Source organism: Rhinopithecus bieti, unplaced genomic scaffold, assembly GCF_001698545.2.
Source record: "Rhinopithecus bieti isolate Rb0 unplaced genomic scaffold, ASM169854v2 scaffold_20651, whole genome shotgun sequence".
Lineage (NCBI taxonomy): Eukaryota > Metazoa > Chordata > Mammalia > Primates > Cercopithecidae > Rhinopithecus > Rhinopithecus bieti.
The window spans coordinates 593,270-613,682 of record NW_016809930.1 but is presented as its reverse complement, the minus strand read 5'-3'; the positions used below and the strand labels follow the sequence as shown (position 1 = coordinate 613,682).

General features: G+C 39.4%; 1 protein-coding gene across 5 annotated transcripts in view; it reads left to right on the top strand.

Moving 5' to 3' along the window:
* Nucleotides 1-19,954, top strand: part of UBE3D (ubiquitin protein ligase E3D) — a 178,386-nt gene extending 158,432 nt beyond the window's left edge. For 4 of the 5 annotated variants that reach the window (XM_017890978.1, XM_017890975.1, XM_017890979.1 and 1 more), the window contains one exon: nt 19,304-19,954. Coding sequence is in view for 1 of the 5 variants with exons in the window: in XM_017890975.1 (XP_017746464.1) it covers nt 19,304-19,324 (21 nt within the window). In the remaining 4 variants the exon portion in view is untranslated. Of the gene's footprint in view, nt 1-14,390; nt 14,448-19,303 lie in introns of all 5 variants that reach the window. The other variant, XR_001888962.1, reaches the window with a different exon arrangement.
* The last annotated feature ends 459 nt before the right edge of the window (nt 19,955-20,413 follow it).

The window sequence follows — 20,413 nt, the reverse complement described above, 5'->3', positions numbered from 1 at the left end:
CACTTGAAATTTATCACCTAATTCTAATGCTTGGACTCTTGCAATGTTACCCCAACAGCTTTTGTAAAAAAAAAAAAAAAAAAAAATGAAATCACCATGGAATCTCTGGGACTCTGCTCTGTGACAGCCATCTCTGCAGAACCAGGAGAGCAGTGAGGGCTGTGGCACCTTGGTCTCAACTTTGAGGCTTGTGAGGCAGTACCGAGCAGAGCTCTGAGCAAAGTTTTAAAGAGCAGATCAGTTTCTGGCCAGGATGTTTTGCCAAGTAATGTGGAAGTAATAGAGTACTGGGGTTGAAAATAAGAAATCTCCCAGTCTCTTTTCAGCTCCATCCTATAAAAGATTATTTTCTCCGATGTTGATGCAGAAAAGTAATAAACCTAGATTCTAGTTATATAATTAATTTATCCAATCATTCATTCCAGGCAACAAATATTTACTGAAAACCTTCTGTGTACAAGACCTCATAGAGGGATATACAGAGATTTAGATAAGACATTGCGCTTCCACATGAATGGTCCTTTTGCAGGCAGGAGTGGATATGCAAGGGTTTTATTGGGAAATCTAAAACACAAAGTGTCGTCAAGAAGAGGCATTTGGTTCCCTTCTCAGTGTCTGTGTCTGTGGACTGTGTCACAGGCAAGGTGTGGGAATTTAAAATCACCAGTGCTTTTCCTCTTTTCTTGAATCCTAGTCTAAGAAGTAGCTTTCGGGAATCACAAATTCAAGTGTTTAATTGGTGATGAACATAAAGCTGGAGCATTTGAACATGTTGAAGGTAGTGACCAAAGTGCAAGGGTACCTTTCTTGTCCGCCAATATCACTTCTAAAACTCAGTGCCATTTTAAACAGTTACGTTGGGAGGTAGGGGAAAGTTCGCATCCAATTTCATTCCCCTACTGTGCAGCAGATGTGCCCACAGGAACAACTGCACAGTGCGATATTGTCAGGTTTCCAAAAGAATTTAGCTAATGGGCTTCATTGCTTATAGACCTCGAATCCCAGAGAATCAACATGAAGGTGACAGACAAGTACAAAACTTGAAGCTTCTAAGAGTGAGTAAGTGATGAAGTTTTGTGAGCAGTTTTTCCAACGTGGGAATTCTAATTTGCCCTACCCAAAATTTGAAGCAGCCTTGCATAAAGGAAAAGAAAGCAGATGTGAATGCTTATGTTAAAAGTCAGCTAATTTAAACCTAATGAAAAAATTCTTAGCTGCGGAGAGGGCCAGAATATTGCAGGAGCTCTGCAGCATCTCCTCTGGAGGCATTTCTGAATAATATCTCTCTTGAATGGCTTAGCTGTACAGGTAATGGGAAAAGCTGACTCAGGGCTGCCTCCAGGCTTAGCAGGGAGTATATTCTGGGTACCATTGTGAGTATTAGGGAAGGCCTGAAAATCACTGACAGAAAGGCTAATGTTGTACAGTTCAGATTCCCCCAAGGAAGAAAATGTTTATGCAATTCAACCTTAGTAACCTGAGTTGTAAGCTACTTGTTTTCTGCAAACATCAGAGTTAATAGTACCTGTACCCTAAACTACTAGTTTATGGCATATTTTTGGATCCATTTTTCTTTCCACTTAAGAACAACTTTTAACTTTGTATCAGGAATGTTCTCTTAGATTCAGAGAGAACCACAGAAGTCAGTTGGCAGTTTGTTACTGTGACCTGTGGGACAGGGGTAACCCCTTCAGAAGTCCTCATGGAGCTGCACACTTGCCACACTCCCTGTGACTACTTCAGACTGCATTAATTGAGCACAGAGCCATGGGGCCAGGGAAAGTGTGGCACTACGGAGAGGGGTGAGTGAAATGCTGAGACTTACTGGGAAACCTGGGCTGACTCACCTGCCTCCTGAGCCAGGCCCTGCTCCATTCCCACACTTCTTTATGCCCCTGCTTTATGACCCCAGGACTGTCTTTGGGCCCTGGCTGTATAAATATTTCCCTGAGGCCTTCAGGAAGTTTCAAGTAGCATAGTACGTGAATAAGTTATGCAGTGAAGGAAGGGAAGAAAGGAAGAATGTATTTGAAAGGAGAGTTGTTAACATTAAGTCCTATACCCCATCCATCTTTCTCCTAGTATTTTTTAATAAACATGTATTAAGCACAGTTTGTATATGTAATGTATGTATTGAGCAGTTGAACTCATAGGATTGAAATATGAAATTTTTCCCCCAATCTTCAACCACATTTTGGAGTTAGGAAAGGTGTTGCTGAGTTCTTTTTGTTTTGTTTTTTTATTTTCTTATTTCAGTAACTTTAGAGGTACAAGTGGTTTTTGGTTACGAGGATGAATTGTATGGTGGTGAAGTCTGGCCATTAGTGTCACCCAAATAATGTACATTGTACCCAACTATTGACATTTTAAGATGGATTTTTTTTTTTTTTAATTGTAGAGAGCTGTCCTGTTCATCCTGGGCCTCTGCCTACCAGATGCCAGTAGCATTCCCCTAGTTATGACAACCAAAACTGTCTCCACACATTGCCAAATGTCCCCTGGTTGAGGACCACTAATACACACCCATGTAACCGTTATTCAAAAAGAAGATTTAGATCATATCCGTTTCCCATAAAGTTCCCTTCAGGTGTTTTACAGTTAATCCTCCCTCTTCGAAAACCACTGTCTCTATTTTCTATCATCTTAGATTCATTTTGTCTGTATTTGGACTTTGTATAAATTGAATCATACAGTATGTACTCTTTTTTGTCTCAACCTCCCACTTAATATAATGTTTTTGCAATTTATCCATATTATTGCATTTATCAATAGTTCATTCTTTTCTGTTGCAGAGAGGTATTTCACTGAATAAATATGCCACAGTTTGTTAATCAGTTCTCCTGTTAATGGACACTTAGTTTGTTTCCTACTGGGGGCTATTTTGAGTAAGGCTGCTGTAAATATTCTGGTAAAATCTTTTTGTGGACCTGTTTTCATCTCTCTCAGATACATATCTAGGAATGAAATTGCTGGGTTGTTAGGATAGATGTATATTTCACTTTCAATAAACTGCTAAACACTTTTGCAAAGTTCATGTGCCATTTTACACTCCCAGCAACCATGTCTGAGAGCTCCGGCTGTTCCGTGTCTTCATCAGTGACATCATTTGGTGATGCCAATCTTTTATTTAGCTATTCTGGGTATCTCATTATAATTTTCGTTTGCATTTCCCTAACGACCAATGGTATGAGCACCTTTTCATATGCTTTATCTTCTCTTGTGAAGGATCTGTTTTAAGGCTTTTTATCATTGACTGTAGGAGTCCTGTTCCCCTCCTACATCCGCCACCACTACCCGTAATTGGTTTGAGTTTTACAGGAAACTCAGGGACTGAGAAACCTTTGGCCATCTGAATAAATTTGATCTAAAATATAAAAACCACTATGAAACATGCCTTCTGGATTTTGTTTGTTTGTTTCCATTTCCAAACATCCTGTGAGTTTATAAAGTATTTTTCCTTAGAGGTTAGAAATACTCCTCTTAATTAGCCAGACACGTACGCAGAACTACTTTAATTTTCTATGGCATAGCCTTCCAGTGCTCACAGCCCCTACACAGCAACAGCCCAACCTCATCCACAGCTTTGACAAGCAAATTAACAGCAGGAACCTGTCCCCACATAAGGCAGTGAGTCACTTTTATAATTCCATGCCCAAGGGAGTTTTGTGGTGAGCCTTTTTTTGGAAGCAGTTATTTCTCCCTCCTCCCTCCATTTTTCTTTTACCCATACAGGAATGTCTTTACCTAGTTTAAAAAGAATTAAGTTCTCTACCTAGAAAGATCCTTTTTTCCATTCCTATTTTCTGATAATAAAACTTAGCTGTTTCCTTTTAATTACAGTGGAAAAGGGAGGGACTTACGAACTTTCTTTTGTTTTAGTTTGTCCAATAAAATGACTTCAATTGTTAAGATGGTTTTAACTGTCCTACTTAGCTAACCGGATAGAAAGATTCATCTCTGAGTAGTTTAGGACCTTGTTTCTAAATAGGATACAAGAACACTTGAAGCAGGGTGTTTTCTTGCTGCACTTTGAAAAGGGAAGGCAGTGGCCTGCAGAAGGGGAATGGCTTGTGTTATGTGTATACGTGAGGTTAAGTGTTCAAGGGCTTTGTACGCAGTAAGGCAGTCTCCAGATGTGGTGGCTAAATACCATTCCCCACTAAAAGGAACCACGTTTCTTGGGAAAATGGCTGATTCTATGTCTGAGATAAGAAATGTACAAGACAAGACTGAGTTCTGTCTTACCATAAGTGAGGGAAAAAGTAATCAAATTATTTTAAACTACTAGGATCATGTCAAAAGGACTTAGGCTCTAAGTTGAAGAGGTTCTTACTGACAAAGATGGGCAGGTTTGAGTATCAGTGAGAATGACTGCAGTGGATTAAAGCATATCAAATATACTTCAAATCCATGAATTCATAAGGACACTAAAAGCATGAAAGTGGTCACATTTCAGTCTTTGGAAAACTCTGCAGAACAAAAGGCCTGATTTCTTTGAAACACAAATTGCAAATGGAGAAAAAAGGAAGGAAGAGGAGCCTGTTATTTAAAAGCAATGTAAAAGACTTATTAGTTGTGATACTTGGATCACATTTGGATTCTGATTTAAACAAATGCCAACTGTTAAAAAAAAAAAAAAAGTATGAGCTAGTTGGGAAATTTAGTCACTGACAGGATATTTGGTTATATTAAGGAATTATTGATATTTTAAATGTGATCATGGCATTATGGTTTTATTTTTATAGTAACCTTTCTCTTTTAAAGATACATACTGAATTATATGTGAAGTAATAGGACTGGGATTTGCTTCAGAAGAGGTCTGTGGCAGGGATTTGAATGAAACAAATGGCCGTGAGCTTGTAACCATTGTTTCTGAGTAATAAATATATGTAGATTTGTTATATCTTTACTAGAGAATATATTAATATTTGAAAATTTTCATAAGTTAAAAACAAATCCAGTTGAGTACACTACAGATTGTTACTGTGAAGGGTTTATTGGAGAACAAAAGCAGATGTTTGAACAGGGAGAGAGGACTGCTGGGATGACTAGACTTGAGTAAGGAGCTGTATCTTGCTGTCCTTGTTTGTTGGTATGTGGCACTGAAAAAATTAATATCCAGTGATCTAACCTGCCTCCAACATTTTTCTATCTTTTGATTTAGTGAAAAATGTGTGGTTCTTCCTTTCACTTGAACATTTAGAGGCCACTGTAGGGTATTAATTGGCCTAATTTCAATATTGTTTTGTGTGAGAGACTAGGGAGGCCCTAGGAGAGGGAGAAAAACAGGGGAATGGCTGGTCATTGGTTCGGACAGGACACACAGCATTTATCGATTAAGTTTGTGGCTGTATATGGGCATGATTTGTGGTGCCCCAAAATAATTACAATAGTAACATCAGTGATCACTGATCATAGATGACCATAGTAGGTATAATATTAATGGAAAAGTTCAAAATATTGAGAGAATTACCAAAATGTGATGCAGAAAAATGAAGTCAGCACATGTTGTTGGAAAAATGGGCACCAGTAGACTTGCTTAATGCAGGGTTACTGCAAACCTTCAATTTGTAAAAAATGCAGTATCTGCAAAGTACAATAAAGTGAAGCAGAATAAGTGAGATGTGCCTGTATTAGTAAAGGACTATTCAGCCAAATAGTTTCATATATTAAAGATCCGTGGCTTAATCATTAATCCTGGATTCAGAGTTGAATTTCTCAGGAGTGAATTTTGTCAGCAATCCAGGATGTGCTGCTTTGAATCCCTAGGAGTGCTGCCCATTACAGACCTTTAGACGCCCCCTACACAATCCAATCCAGTCAGTGGCCTCTGGGCTTCAAGTTATTTTTCAAGGAGCAGGTGATATTTTACACTAAGCAACCTACATTCTTGTATTTGAAAATGCTATAGGTTTATAGTTTTTTCTTCAGATGCAATATCTGCAATTTCAGTGACTATCACTGGTAGATGTTTTGTTACTTAAGGTAACATAGAAAAAAAAAGCCTTGGATATTTTATATACACAATTAGCCATTTATGCTTCTCCTTTAAAAATAAACAAACATGAATTTGTTTATTAGCAGCAGACAGCGAAAGAGATGCATCTGGAGCAATATTTAAAAGAAACACTTAGGTTTAGTATAATAATATTAAGCTCTTCCATTTATCAAAGGCCTCATCTGTGCCTTGGCCTGCTGGGCCATTTATGTCCTTTATTACTAATCCCCACAACCACTGGTGGGCAGAACTGGAGGGAGCTAAGGCTCCAAGAGGTCATTCAGCTAGTAAATGTCAGGAAGGCATTCAATCTCAACTCTCCCAAGAGCTTATATTTTTCTGCTCTCCCACCACCTCTAGCAGTGTACAAACTGCTGCCTTCTTACACTAATCTGTTTTTACTTCTCTCTGTGTAATGTACAGTAGTCCTCATTTAACATGGTTGATAGGTTCTTAGAAACTGTGACTTTAAGTAAAATGACGTATGGCAGGTCCTTGAATAATATTGTTTCCTTCAACGTCATTTCATTATAACTTTGATGATAAAAAATTGGTTCATTATGCTTCGTTTAGCTTAAAGTCAGAGCTTCCAAAAATCTGTCAAGAACATTAACTGAGGATTTACTGTACTTTATCTCCAATTCTCCTGTCTTTTCATATCAATTAGAATTCACCTTTCTGCACCTTCCTGGTAGCCACCTGAGACTTCCAACTTCTCATGAAGAGTCTACCACTTTGAATGCTGAGAGCCTTTTTCTAGTCCCCTACCCTACACTGTTCTTGACCTGGAAGAGTTCAGTGAACAGTTCTGTATAAAAGAGCCCCCTTTGTCTTCCATGTGGCTAAAAGTAAAAAAAGCCAAGGCTTCTGGTGAAACATCCTACAGCATCCTCTTCAGCTTTTCAGCTTGTTCTCCTCTGTTGGTATGACCGTTTATAAACTCCTCATAAGCCATTATTTACCCCTCCTTTAAAACAAACAGGCTAATTACTGTTTTGTGATCCCTCTTTATTTCCAGCAAGTCCAAATACTAGACTTAAGAAATAAATGATATTTATTTTTAAATGGCTATATTAGCATGTTTTTCTTTTAAAATTTGCATGTCTTAAGTATATTTTCAAAGGAATGTCTGAGTAGCAAATGGCTAAAGAAAATGAGTATCTGGTTACATTTTGATCCCTTTCTTGCCAGACCTTACCTGTTATTTAATTATTCCAAGTCATAATCATTTTTACTGAACTGATTCAACGATGCTATACTATGACATATCCAGCTTTCTAAACTTAACAAAAATTCCTTCCCAAGATTTCAGGCCAATTTGTCATCTATCCTGTTGGCTCTCCTCCTCTGACAGAAGTTTCCTCCTCTAATCAAGTAATTATTTTCTTTTAAAAGTAGGATTTACTTTGCCATTCTATCTCTTCCTTCTCCTCCTTGCCACTAATCCAAAATAAGTAATCTACTTTCTTCTCAAAAAATAGGGTGCTAGCTGGGCATGGTGACTCAACCATAATCCCAGCACTTTGGGAGGCTGAAGTGGGAGGATCACTTGAACCCAGGAGTTTGAGACCAGCCTGGGCTACAAAGTGAGACCTCATCTCTACAAAAAAAAAAAAAAAAAAAAGAATGCATGCATCATTTCAACTGCTACTAAATCTGGTTTAAAATTGGATTATGGATTCCTTCTTCAATTAAAGTTACCATAGCAATTATCTCTCACCATAATTAAATGGAAGGGAGCTTTTACGATGGAATGAATGTGAGGCTCAGAGACAAAGATCTGCTCGCACCCCTAGTCTCCTTACTAGCTTACAGCCACGAGCAAAAGTTACCTAACTTCTCTGACCTTTGAGTCTTCACTTATAATTTGGGTAGAATTAAATTAGATATTTAATTCAAGTGGATTTTTTAAGGATTTAGTGAGATGGTACCATGCTTGGCACTTAATTTCTTCACTGCACAGTAACATATTAACATTTACTAAAGCACTTATACAAACTACTGAAAAATTTAAACAGTCTGTTGATAGGTGTACTGAGTTCTATGCAATTTTGTCACCTGTGTATGTGTATCCACCACCATAGTCAAGACACTGAATAGTTCTATCAAAACAGGAATCCCTCCTATTGCACTTTTATAATCACACCCTGTCTGCCATCTCCACCATCCTTAACCCCAGCAATCATTGCTGTGTCCTTAACTTGTAAAATTTTGTCATTTCAAAAATGTTATGTAAATGGAATGAAACAGTGTGTAACCTTTTGAGACTGGTTTTTTTTCACTCAGCATAATTCCCTAGAGATTCTTCCGAGTCTTGTGTATTGATAGTGGGCTGCTTTTTATTGCTGAGCAGTGTTCCATGGTGTGGATGTACAACAGTTTAACCATTCACCTGGGCTGATTCCAGGTTTTGGATATTAAAGTAATGCTGCCTTAAACATTCGTGCACAGATTATTATGCGAACATAAGTTTCTATTTCTCTGAGACAAATTCCTAATTTGCAGTTGTTAGGTCATGTAGTAATTACATGTTTAGTTTTAAAAATAAACTGCCAAACTGTTTTCTCAAATGGCTCTACTCTTACATTCCCCTCCTCAGCAATGTATGGAAGACTCAGTTTCTTTGCCAACTTTTGGTGGTGGTACCGTAGCTTATTTTAAAGCCAAATTTGTGACCATTTTCTTTACCTGAGCTAACCGAATACATTTGCTGGAGACCCATGTGGAGTGACTAGATTTAGAAAAGAATGGAGTTATATGTGATATGCCACAGTCTAGTCATATGCCACATCAGGGCATATCAGAAGCTGTCCCAGCTAACTCCCACCTCCCAGAAAATTCATTCACTTAACTTTTAACAGACTAACTTTATATGATAGGTCAATTTGAACTTGAGATATTGGCCCCTTCATTCTCTACATAGTGAACAAAAAGGGCTTGGCTTTCCTTTTGTCAACGGTGGGCCCAAGCTCCTTTATTAATATTGGGAAATTGAACTGGACATAATTTGTTTCTTTCTCCCTTGTTTGACAATTTTATTGTCTTCTAGAGGAAAAAGATGTTTTTTGAAAATATTTTTGGGCACCCAAATTAGCACCTTTGAGTTTGCACTGGTCTAGAAATGAAGACACTGGAGTAGGAGTTAGAAGACCTGTGTTTGAGTCCTCGCCTAATTAGCTATGTCACTTTAATCCAATTCCCTTCTCAAGGACGGTTTGCTCAGCTGTATAAAATGGCTGGACTAGATCAACAGCTCTCAAACCTAGCAAGCATGAGAATCACCTGGACAGCCTATTAAAACACCCCTTGCTAGGCCCCACCCCTAGATTCAGTAAGTCTGGAGTGGGCACAGTAATTTGCCTTTCTAACACGTTCTCAAATGAGGCCAGCAATGTTGGTCCAGAGACAACACCTGAGAAGCACTGGGCTGGACTATTTTAAAGTGCTTCCTGGGACTGTCAGTCAATACCACCCTCTCCCAATCCCTGCTCCTCTGTCAGACTCCTCAGATTTGCTTTCTGGTGAAATAAGTTATGCACTTACTCTTTTTTTTTTTAAGTGATGCAGATGTGTAGTAAAATATAATGCAGCAATTAAAGATATCCTAGAATAATATTATTTGAAAATTACCACAATACATATTACATTTAGTTTTAGAAGTGCTATTTCACAAAACAGCGATATGGAATTGTCCAGAAAACATAGAAATAAAAATCTAGAAATATATATATCCAAAATGTTAATAGTAGTTATCCCTAAGTGATGTAGCCACAAAATTTTTCTTTTTGTGTTGCACCTTCCTGTGTTTTGTAAGTTTGTCTATAATTCATATAATCATAAGTCACATGTTTAAACAGGAGTTATAGTAGGCAATATAAGTCTCAACTTCTCTAAGTTTCAATAATTACAATAAAGACCTTGTTGAATACCAACCAATAGAAGTAAGGCTTTTTTATTTCTGGTGTGAAATAAAATTGTCCAGGATGGTTTTCAAAGGCAGGTATGACCCTGCTTATCCCTTTCTCTTAAAAAATGTGTTAGGTCACCTTTTGCCATTCTTCCTACTGGACAGAATTCTTCACTTGTGCACAAGTAGCCCGGACCTCAGGGCCACTCGTTAAGTATCTCAATACTGCCTGCATAGTGTTTCCATGACACTTTTCCACTGATAACTAGTGGGATCCACAGTCACAACCTTACAAGCTATTTCCTCCTCTTTCCTTCACAGTGGGTCGGAAAGCGTTTTGTCTGCATGAAGCAAGTTTTCTTCTTGGTTGCACGTCTGTTAAAATAATTAATATTTACAGCTAAAATAGGAATTTAAAAATTGCCACTGAAATAAATCTATTTAAATGACAGAACCCATTCATCTGTGGAAATCTATTTTGTTCCACAATATAGGGGTTCATGGCCTCTCCTGGGATTTCCAGTTGTACTGATATCATAAGCATACCATTTCTTCACCAGCTGTGCTTCTTAACCTTAAGGCAAGAGTGGGCATGGTTTCCTTTAAATATGATATATTAAAATGGTTTTGCTGCTAAAGTCACCTCTCCTTAAGCAACTTAAAATATTTCAATTAATTGATACTATAGAAAAGCACTTTATTTCTGAGCTCTAGAAACTGTTTCTGAATAAACTTGTTTGGTCAGAGGCATATCACCAATAGGGCAGCACAGTGGTGATTTTCAAAACACCACTCTAGGCCGAAGCTGCAGCAGTGCCACTGTTCCGTTCTGCAGGTTCCTTCCTGCGGCTATTCCATAGGAAGGAGAAATTAAAGGGACTTTTTGATTTGTGAGTGTGTGAGCATGTATTGAGGTAGCACCATTTTATATGTTGTGCTTTAACACCCACCCATATTAGTATCCTTGAATGATTTCCTTACAAATGTTTTGTGCTTCAGAGGCAATATATTTTTATGTAACATCGGAAGACTGCTATGTAAATGTTGGCCCCATGGGTTTGTTCTCATTAGCAAAGTTACCGAATTTGCTTTATATGACTGGGAGCATCAGAACTGCTTGTTCACTACAGTGTTACAATAGCACCATCCAATGCCAACAATACTGTCCGTAGTCCAGTTATTCTACAAGAAGTGAGGAGATGTTCATGTCTAGGACTTACTTGCTTTGTTGAAGAATAGGATCAAGATCCAGTAACTGCTATAGTGGTCCTTGATTTCAGCCCCATCTAGAGATGAAAAGCCACCAGTAGTCCTCTTCTCTCTGCCACATACACATCTCTTAAAGTACTTCTCATCCTGTAAGTGGGCTGCTGGCCTTCTACCTAGATGTCTGCAAGAAGACATAACAGGGCTCAGCCTTTTTAAATCAACAAGCTGTTTAGTTATATGTAAATTTTCATAGTGCATCATGGCTTAAAGCAAATACAGGGTAAAAGTTTAATTTATAGACACCCATCTTTTTTTCTCTCTCTACCTTTTAAAAGTTCTTACAGAATGTGTGCAGAAAGCCCAGGGTTGGAGGGCTACACTGATGTTCCTTTAGTCTACTGTTTCTGTCCCTTACACACATAATTGTTGCCAATTCGGAGGGACAGGATTTTCTTCCTCATTGGACTGCTTCTCACATTTTTGGTGTTTTGTTTGGTCCTTCCTGTCTGCCAGTCATTCATTTAGCAGGCCAGCATCCTAGGGGGATCAAGCGTGTGCCAAACTCTGTGCCATGCCGGGCTTTATGGCTCTCTTTGCCTCCTCCAGGGTAGTGTCTCAGGAGGCTCTCTTGCTTTCATAACACAAAAGTAGTCTTGTTTCTCCCAGCAGGTGTTAAGGTCCATCTTAAATTTACTACACCTTATTGGAATCACCTAATTCCTTGACTACCTCTCCCACTCACATTTCAGCAGGAGGCAGAAATTCCTTCTCAGTGTGCTCTGTGGCTGGAACAATCAGTGCCACATATGAGATAATTACTGATTGAATGAATGAAGCTAGCCTCCCAGCCCAGAGAGAGAAATATCTTTAAAGTTTTTTTTTTATTATACTTTAAGTTCTGGGGTACATGTGCAGAACGTGCAGTTTTCTTACATAGGTATACACGTGCCATGGTGGTTTGCTGCACCCATCAACCCGTCACCTACATTAGGTATTTCTCCTATTGCTATCCCTCCCCTAGCCCCCCACTCCCCAACAGGCCCCAGTGTGTGATGTTCCCCTCCCTGTGTCCATGTGTTCTCGTTGTTCAGCTCCCACTTATGAGTGAGAACATGTGGTGTTTGGTTTTCTGTTCTTGTGTTAGTTTGCTGAGAATAATGGTTTCCAGCCTCATCCGTGTCCCTGCAAAGGACATGAACTCATCCTTTTTATGGCTGCATAGTATTCCATGGTGTGTATGTGCCTCATTTTCTTTATCCAGTCTATCATCAATGGTCATTTGGGTTGGTTCCAAGTCTTTGCTATTGTAAACAGTGCTGTGATAAACATACGTGTGCATGTATCTTTTTAGTAGAATGATTTATAATCCTTTGGGTGTATACCCAGTAATGGGATTGCTGGGTCAAATGGTATTTCTAGTTCTAGATCCTTGAGGAATGACCACACTGTCTTCCACAATGGATGAACTAGTTTGCACTCCCACCAAAAGTGTAAAAGCATCCCTTTTTCTCCACATCCTCTCCAGCATCTGTTGTTTCCTGACTTTTTAATAATCGCCATTCTAACTGGCATGAGATGGTATCTCACTGGTTTTGATTTGCATTTCTCTAATGACCAGTGATGATGAGCTTTTTCTCATCTGTTTATTGGCTGTATAAATATCTTCTTTTGAGAAGTGTCTGTTCATATCCTTTGCTCAATTTTTGATGGGGTTGTTTGTTTTCTTGTAAATTTGTTTGAGATCTTTGTAGATTCTGGATATTAGTCCTTTGTCAGATGGATAGATTGCAAAAATTTTCTCCCACTCTGTAGGTTGCCTGTTCACTCTGATAACAGTTTCTTTTGAGAGGAATATCTTACAGTATTTATCCAACACAAAAAGTTGAGTCTAGGGTATCGTCAACATGGGTACGATTAATGCCAAATTAGTGAGTTAGTAAAAACTACCTAATCCCAGTATTATTTTAAGACATCAAGTATATTTGCTAGATGCTAGAATAGGTTGTAGTTTTTAATTTTATTTTTGTTTTTACATTTATTTATTTATTTTTTAAGAAAAGTGTTGTATTAGTTTATTTGCATTGCTATAAAGGAATACCTAAGACTGGTAATTTATAAAGAAAAGAGGCGCTGAGCACAGTGGCTCACATCTGTAGTCCCAGCACTTTGGGAGGCTGAGGCAGGCAAATCACGAGGTCAGGAGTTCAAGACCAGCCTGGCTAACATGGTGAAATCTCATCTCTACCAAAAATACAAAAAATTAGCTGGGCATCATGGCAGGCACCTGTAATCCCAGCTACTGGGGAGGTTGAGGCAGGAGAATCACTTGAACCCAGGAGGCGGAGATAGCAGTGGGCTGAGATCGTGCCACTGCACTCCAGCCCGGGCAACAAAGTGAGACTCCATCTCAAAAAAAAAAAAGAAAGAAAGAAAAAAGGTTTGTATGGCTCGGGTTCTGCAGGCTGTGCAAGCATGGCATCAGCATCTGCTTGGCCTCTGGTGAGACCTCAGGGAGCTTCCAGTCATGGTGGAAGGAAAAAGGAACCAGCATGTCACATGGTGAGAGAGGCAGCAAGAGATGGAGGAAGAGGAGCCAGGCTCCTTTAAACAGCCAGATCTCATGCGGACTGGAAGAGTGGGAACTCACTCATCACCAAGAGGATGGCACCAAGCCATTCATGAGGGATCCATCTCCAGGACCCAAACACCTCCCATCAGGCCCCACCTCCAACACCGAAAAATTACATTTCAACATGAGATGTAGAGGGGACAGACATCCGAGCTATATCAAGTGTTTAGCACAGTTTGTAGCAAGGGTGCACAGTGAGAACTAATAATAGATGGGAACGTACATATTTTTTTTTCTTATATGCCATTTTAATGTCAGAGTATGCCATTCACCACAAGAAATACAAGTCTGTTAGAGCTACTTGTTATTGGCTCTTTCATTTTGAATAAATTATTTCTTTAAGACCTTTGTCTCTTCCTGTTTGTAACCTACCATTAAGCTCTAAAATGCCCACAGGCCCATCAGTCACACCAGATCTCCACTGGAGTATCTGTCATCTGTGCAGTGCTTTTCAGTTTACAAAATATCACATCCTTTCCATCATAGATTCCCAGAAAAACCTTGTGAGGTAGAACTTGTTATTTTCATTTTAGAACTGAGGAAAGTGAAACCAAACCGATTCCGTGACGGGTCCACAGAGGAGATCCAGAACTCAAATTATAGGCTAGTGTTCTTTCCATTTTAACCAGAGTATCTTTTGCCTTTAGAACTGTTGCAACTAGATGTGGTGGAGGGGGCACTGGATCTGAGCTCCAAGATTTCCTGTAAGTCATTCCTTACCAGCCAGGGGAAGAGGCTCAGAGCCAATAAGCAAGCATTGTTTTTACATTTATATTGTATGTTTTGTATAGAAAATTTGGATCTTGGAAACTAGATTTTATTTTAATTAATTAATGTGTTTATTTATTTTTGAGATGGAGTCTCGCTCTGTCACCCAGGTTGTGGAGTTCAGTGGTGGGATCTCAGCTCACTGCAACCTCTGCCTCCTGGATCCAAGCGATTCTCCTGCCTCAGCCTCCCAAGTAACTGGGATTACAGGCACCCACCACCGTACCCAGCTAATTTTGTGTTTTAGTAGAGAGGGGGTTTCGCCATGTTGGCCAGGCTGGTCTCAAACTCCTGACCTCAAGTGATCCACCCACCTCAGCCTCCCGAAGTGCTGGGATTTACAGGTGTTAGCCACAGCGCCTGGCCAAGAAACTGGATTTTATAATATAAGGGCATAAGCTGTCCTTGTCCTTTTCCTTTTCCACTATAAAAACAGCCTGTTTCAGATCGTAATTTTGAACATGCACTGGACAAAAATATATATCTAAAGGAAAGTTTTATTTTTTTTTTAAGTCAACAATGTCCTTTTAAAAGGAACATTTTGTCTGTCTACTTAAAGAGTCCTTTCTAAAGCCTTTCTATGTAGCCAGCCTTGATGATATATTTTTTTAGTGATTGAAATTCTAAGGCCAGGCAGAGTGGCTCACGCCTGTAATCCCAGCGCTTTGGGAGGCTGAGGCGGGTGGATCACGAGGTCAGGAGTTCAAGACCAGCGTGACCAACATGGTGAAACCCCGTCTCTACTAAAAATACAAAAATTATCCGGTGTGGTGGCGTGCGCATGTAATCCCAGCTACTCAGGAAGCTGAGGCAGGAAAATTGCTTGAACCCAGGAGGCGGAGGTTGCTGTGAGCCAAGATGGGGCCACTGCACTGCAGCCTGGACAACAGAGCAAGACTCCCTCTCAAAAAAAGAAAAAAAGAAAAAAAAAAAACGAGAAAGAGGACAAGAAATTCTAAGTCAATGTTGAGAAATCAGTTAATATAAATTTATCTAGGGTAAAATAACATTAAAAAATGTTTAACGTGTAACACAAAGGTATTAATGCATCCCAAACTTACATTTGGTCAATGATACTGTGTCCGGAATTGGTGGGTTCTTGGTCTCGCTGAAGGGCTCCTCGAGTGCTGCCAGAGTGGATGCCGAGGCCGAGGAGGCGCCGAGAGCGAGGGCTGCTAGCATGTTGTCACCTCTCAATACATCAACCTGGCCATGTTTATTGTGGTTTAAGAAGATTGTTTTTAGATGATTACTCAAAGCAGAGACATCCTTGTTAGACATCTTAACATCCTCTCCCTCTCTCCATTTCCAAGTGTAACTATTCAGGTATACAGAACTAAGTCAAATCTTATAACCAACAGGAAAGGGTTGTCTTTTGTTTTTTAAAATAATTATTTAGACTTTGTAACTATATTCCAGAAATGTAACAACCAACAGAGCTTTAAGCTGCAGCTATAGTCATATGCACTGAGAAGCTTTAAAACTTTACTTTGGGGAATAAAACTAAAAAGATGAAATATAGAGATCTTTCTCAGTGTAGTGGAACAAAATAAAATTATCCTCTCTTAAAATAAATGGCAGTTAGGGGAAGTAATTTTTCCTGTCATGGATAAATGGTAGGGAACACAAAATCAGCATTTGAAATATGTTAACTCACAGTGTTTTAAATATAAGGAATAAAATGCATTGTACAGTACCTGTTCCCAAGAATGGCTGCAGTTTCATGTTGAGTCTTTAAAAATACATAATGTGCTCAGCAAATGAAACTATAAAACTAGATGAAAAAAACATTAAGCCAAATTTTAAACTTTTCTTTTCACTGGGAGGGTCCATTTTGCGTTATTTAATTTAATCAGCTCAGCCTCTTTTGTAGTTGTTCCTCATCTCGAGTTCATATTCACAGGCATGCAAAAGAAACCTTTTGATAGTTGAGGCAATACCAAAGATTGGAAGTCTCTAAGCCTCTGTAGTTTTGTCATTCATCTCTAAAGTTATAGTGGGAAAAGCACAGATTAGAAATCAATTTCTTTCTAAGCCTACCATGTCACTTAACAGCTTTGCTACCTGAGCAAGTTTCATACGTTTTCTGAGCTTCTGTTTCTTCATGTGTAAAACAAAGTTTCAAATGCCTGCTTTACTAAACCATAGGACTGTGCTGTGAATGAAAAAAATCAAAGTAGGCTTAATAAGGTATTTTACAAATTCATGTACATCCTGTTAGAATTCCCATTTTGTGGATGAGGAAAGGCTGAACGGGGCTGGCTGATAATTCTTTGTTATAGGGGCTCTCTACATTGTAGGAGAACGTCCCTGGCCTCTGTCCACTGGATGCTAGTAGCATCCCCTCCCAGTTATATTGATAACCGAAAATGTCTCCAGATACTGCCAGACGCCCCTCAGTACACAAAATCACCTCAAGTTGAAAATCTTGATTTTCAACTTTCTATTCTGTATAGCTATTATACTATTCTGTATACTATTTTGTATAGTATACTATTCTGTATAGCTAAAATTCTTAACCATTTTCTTTTTTTTCTTCTTTTTTGAGACGGACTTTCCCTCTGTCAGCCAGGCTAGAGTGCAGTAGTGTGATCTTGGCTCACTGCAACCCCTGCCACATGGGTTCAAGCGACTCTCATGCCTCAGCCTCCCGAGTAGCAGGGATTACAGGTACCTGCCACCATGCCTGGCTAATTTTTGTATTTTTAATAGAGACAGGGTTTTACCTTATTGGCATGCTGTTCTCAAACTCCTAACCTCAAGCCATCTGCCTGCCTTGGACTCCCAAAGTGCTGGGATTACAGGCCACTTGAGCCACTGTGCCCGGACTCTTAACCATTTTCGTAATGTCATTTATCAGTGTTATCCTTATGCTAAGTATTTCCTGGTTGGAATACTCCATGACGTAGCAATTTTCAGAATTAAAAAGGAGATAAATGGTTTCTTCCATTGTCTTTCTGTCTGAATATAAGCAGCGTCATTGTCTTCTTTGTACGGTTGTGAGCTTCCTGTCCCTGTAAACTATGTAGAAGCAGAATGTTGCCTGCCAGGGATGCTGCCCACAGTGAGCCCTAAGTCAAACTCAATGACCTCTGCTCTTCCTTCCCCTGTTTATCATAACAGGCTCTACTGGCCTCTTTTCTCATCTGTTATATTCACAGACTTCTAATATCTCTTGTCAGCTGAGAGACGGGAAACGCATGGATTTTCCTAATCATTATTATTAGATTTGAAGGGAAGGTGAGTGTTAAAGACAGAGAGAGTTGGCAGCTCTACAGCAACGCAGGTTTTATGTCCAGCACAGACCTGCAGAGGTGGGGGGCCAGCTGAATGCCAGCTAGAGCTCACCGCTGCTTACAGGCTGGGGTATTTATAGGTATGGGCGGGAGGGGTCTGGGCAGTATGGCTTGCTGCCCGGCAGGATATTGATAAGATGTTCCTATGATCAGGTGGTTTGGCCCTTTTTCCAGTGGGATGTCATAGATGTTCTTTGGGCCTTTGTCCAGCAAGATATGATAGAGATGTTCCTTCCGTTGGGCCTTTGCCTGGCAGGGTATGATAAGAAAGTCAGGTGGTTGGGCAGGATGTTTCTCATGGTCTGAACCCCCATGGAATGTTTTACTTTGACCAGGGTCAGTGAAATGGTGGCGGGGCTTACCAAATGGTGCAGCTTGAACTAACAGTGATCTCATTTGAGCTTCACAGTAAGCTCTTGAGGTTTGCATCAGTTGTCCATGTTTACATTTTGTTTAAGAATCAACCTTTCCTCTTTGCTGCTCCTTCCAATTTGGTGTTCTCTTGATAGAGAAACTCAGCAGGAAGTTGATACGGAAACTCAGCAGGTGCCTTTCTCACCAGCACCGTACGAAGGGTAACATCCTTCTGAATTACTCAGCATAAAGCAGATACTTTCTGCCCTGTGTGACCCTCCCTTTTCCTTTTCTTTTAACAGAGATAGTTAAATACATACCTCTTTTTACTGCATTCGGGGATTTAAGGACAAACTTTCCTGATGCTATTGACAGATGTCCCATACTTCCCCAAGAGTAGAATGTTTTTACTTCTCTTGCTCACACCTAATACGAGCTTCCCAAGCCTCCCATACTTCATGATCTATCTCTGCTCTATACTTGACTCTCTTCCTCATGCTGGCACAGTTCCCAATGTATTGTCACCCCTGAACTAAACCTTTCTAAACATTTATAATTGACTTTGTTATGTTTGTTTCTGTTTTCAAAACTATTGGGAAATTAGATACATTTGATCTAGGCCTCATTATATAGTCTGAAAATATTTTGTACATAAGACTGTGTGAATTAGTTTTTTTAACTCTAGGTTTTAAGATGAATTGCTGCTGACCAACCAATATAAGTGAAAGTATCACCATGACCTAGGAGAGACTGGTATCATTACCTATAGGGATGAGGACCTGGAATCGCCCAGGAATGAGACTCAGAATTCTAAATATGGAAGGTCCAAAACAATAGTTGTGAACCAATGGGAACGAGGACTGGATTACTTCATGGCGATATAACTTTAGTTTCAATTAAAACTCTTTTTCTCCTTTAAAATGCATGTGAATCATCTTAACTACTATATGGTTCATTAAAAAAAAAGGACTAATTGGCTCCTGCTGTAAAATACAATGTCTAGATCCACTAAGAGTCATTTTTCTGTTTAAATAAATGTATGTTCTTATTGACCAGACTTACCTGATTCTGATTTAATGTACATGCAGCCATTTTCTCATATTATAGAAGTAAAGCACTGTGGGTTTTTCTTCCTTCTCCAGGTGGCCTTTTTGAAGATGTAACTATGAAGCTGGACATTCTCCTCCCCTGGCAGACAGCTCTCAAGCAGGAGCACACTGAGGCCAGCAGTCAGCTCAGGAGGCATCAGTTACAAAGAAAAGAACCAGAGCTATGGGATAAGGGTACTGCATTAAGGTTTTAAGTTTACTTGTTTGCATATATTCTCTAAGAGAAGAGTTAACTTTAGATCTTTGAAAACCCAGGACTGTGAAGAAAGTCATAGTAGCAGGTTGAGGCAAGTATAGAAGTTACATCTCTATTTCCCGCAGAGAGGAATATTCACATATGTGCTGTGTCAGCACCACCTGGAAGGTTATTAGCTAATGGAGACCCATTGTCCTGTGTGGAATCCAGTGAGGAATTTTATTGGTGGAACTGAATGTTAACTGCTATAAATCCTAGGAAATAAACTTTTAAAGCATTTCTTAGGATCATTTAAAACAAATTTTAAAAAAGAAAAATAGAAAACATTTAATACTTTATTCAGAGGAGATGCTCAGTAGATGTTTGTTGAATGAATGATTATCAAATCAAAGGATTTCCCATTTATGCAAATCTGCATGTTTCTTTTGTTATTTCCTTTACCATACACTATTGCAAATTAATAAATACACCGCACTAGCATCCTGTTACAGAGTTGTTCTATTCTTTGTGTACCAGCACAAGTGGTGAGGAAAACTTTGAGTGAGAATGATAGAGCTACAGGGAATCCCACAGAGTACAGGCTAGCTCCTAATTTCACAAAGAACGTTTGAAACTTGCCTAGAATCACACAGCTAGGATCAAAGCTGGAACTGGAGCCAGGCAGGTCCATCTCCTCTGCCCAAGATCTGATCCTTCTCTCTCTGACATCCTCCTTTCCTGCTCCATGATCAGGAGGACAGTCTCTGGATTTGCAGATATCCTTGCTGCTCAATTGGCATTAATCCCCACAGACCACCTAATACATCTTGCCTCAAAAACCCTGAATTTTCTATCTGCAAGTGTTCTAACATTTTTTTTTTTTTTTTTTTTTTTTTGAGATGGAGTTTGGCTCTCTTTGCCCAGCTGGCATGCAATGGTGTGATCTCGGCTCACTGCAGCCTCCACCT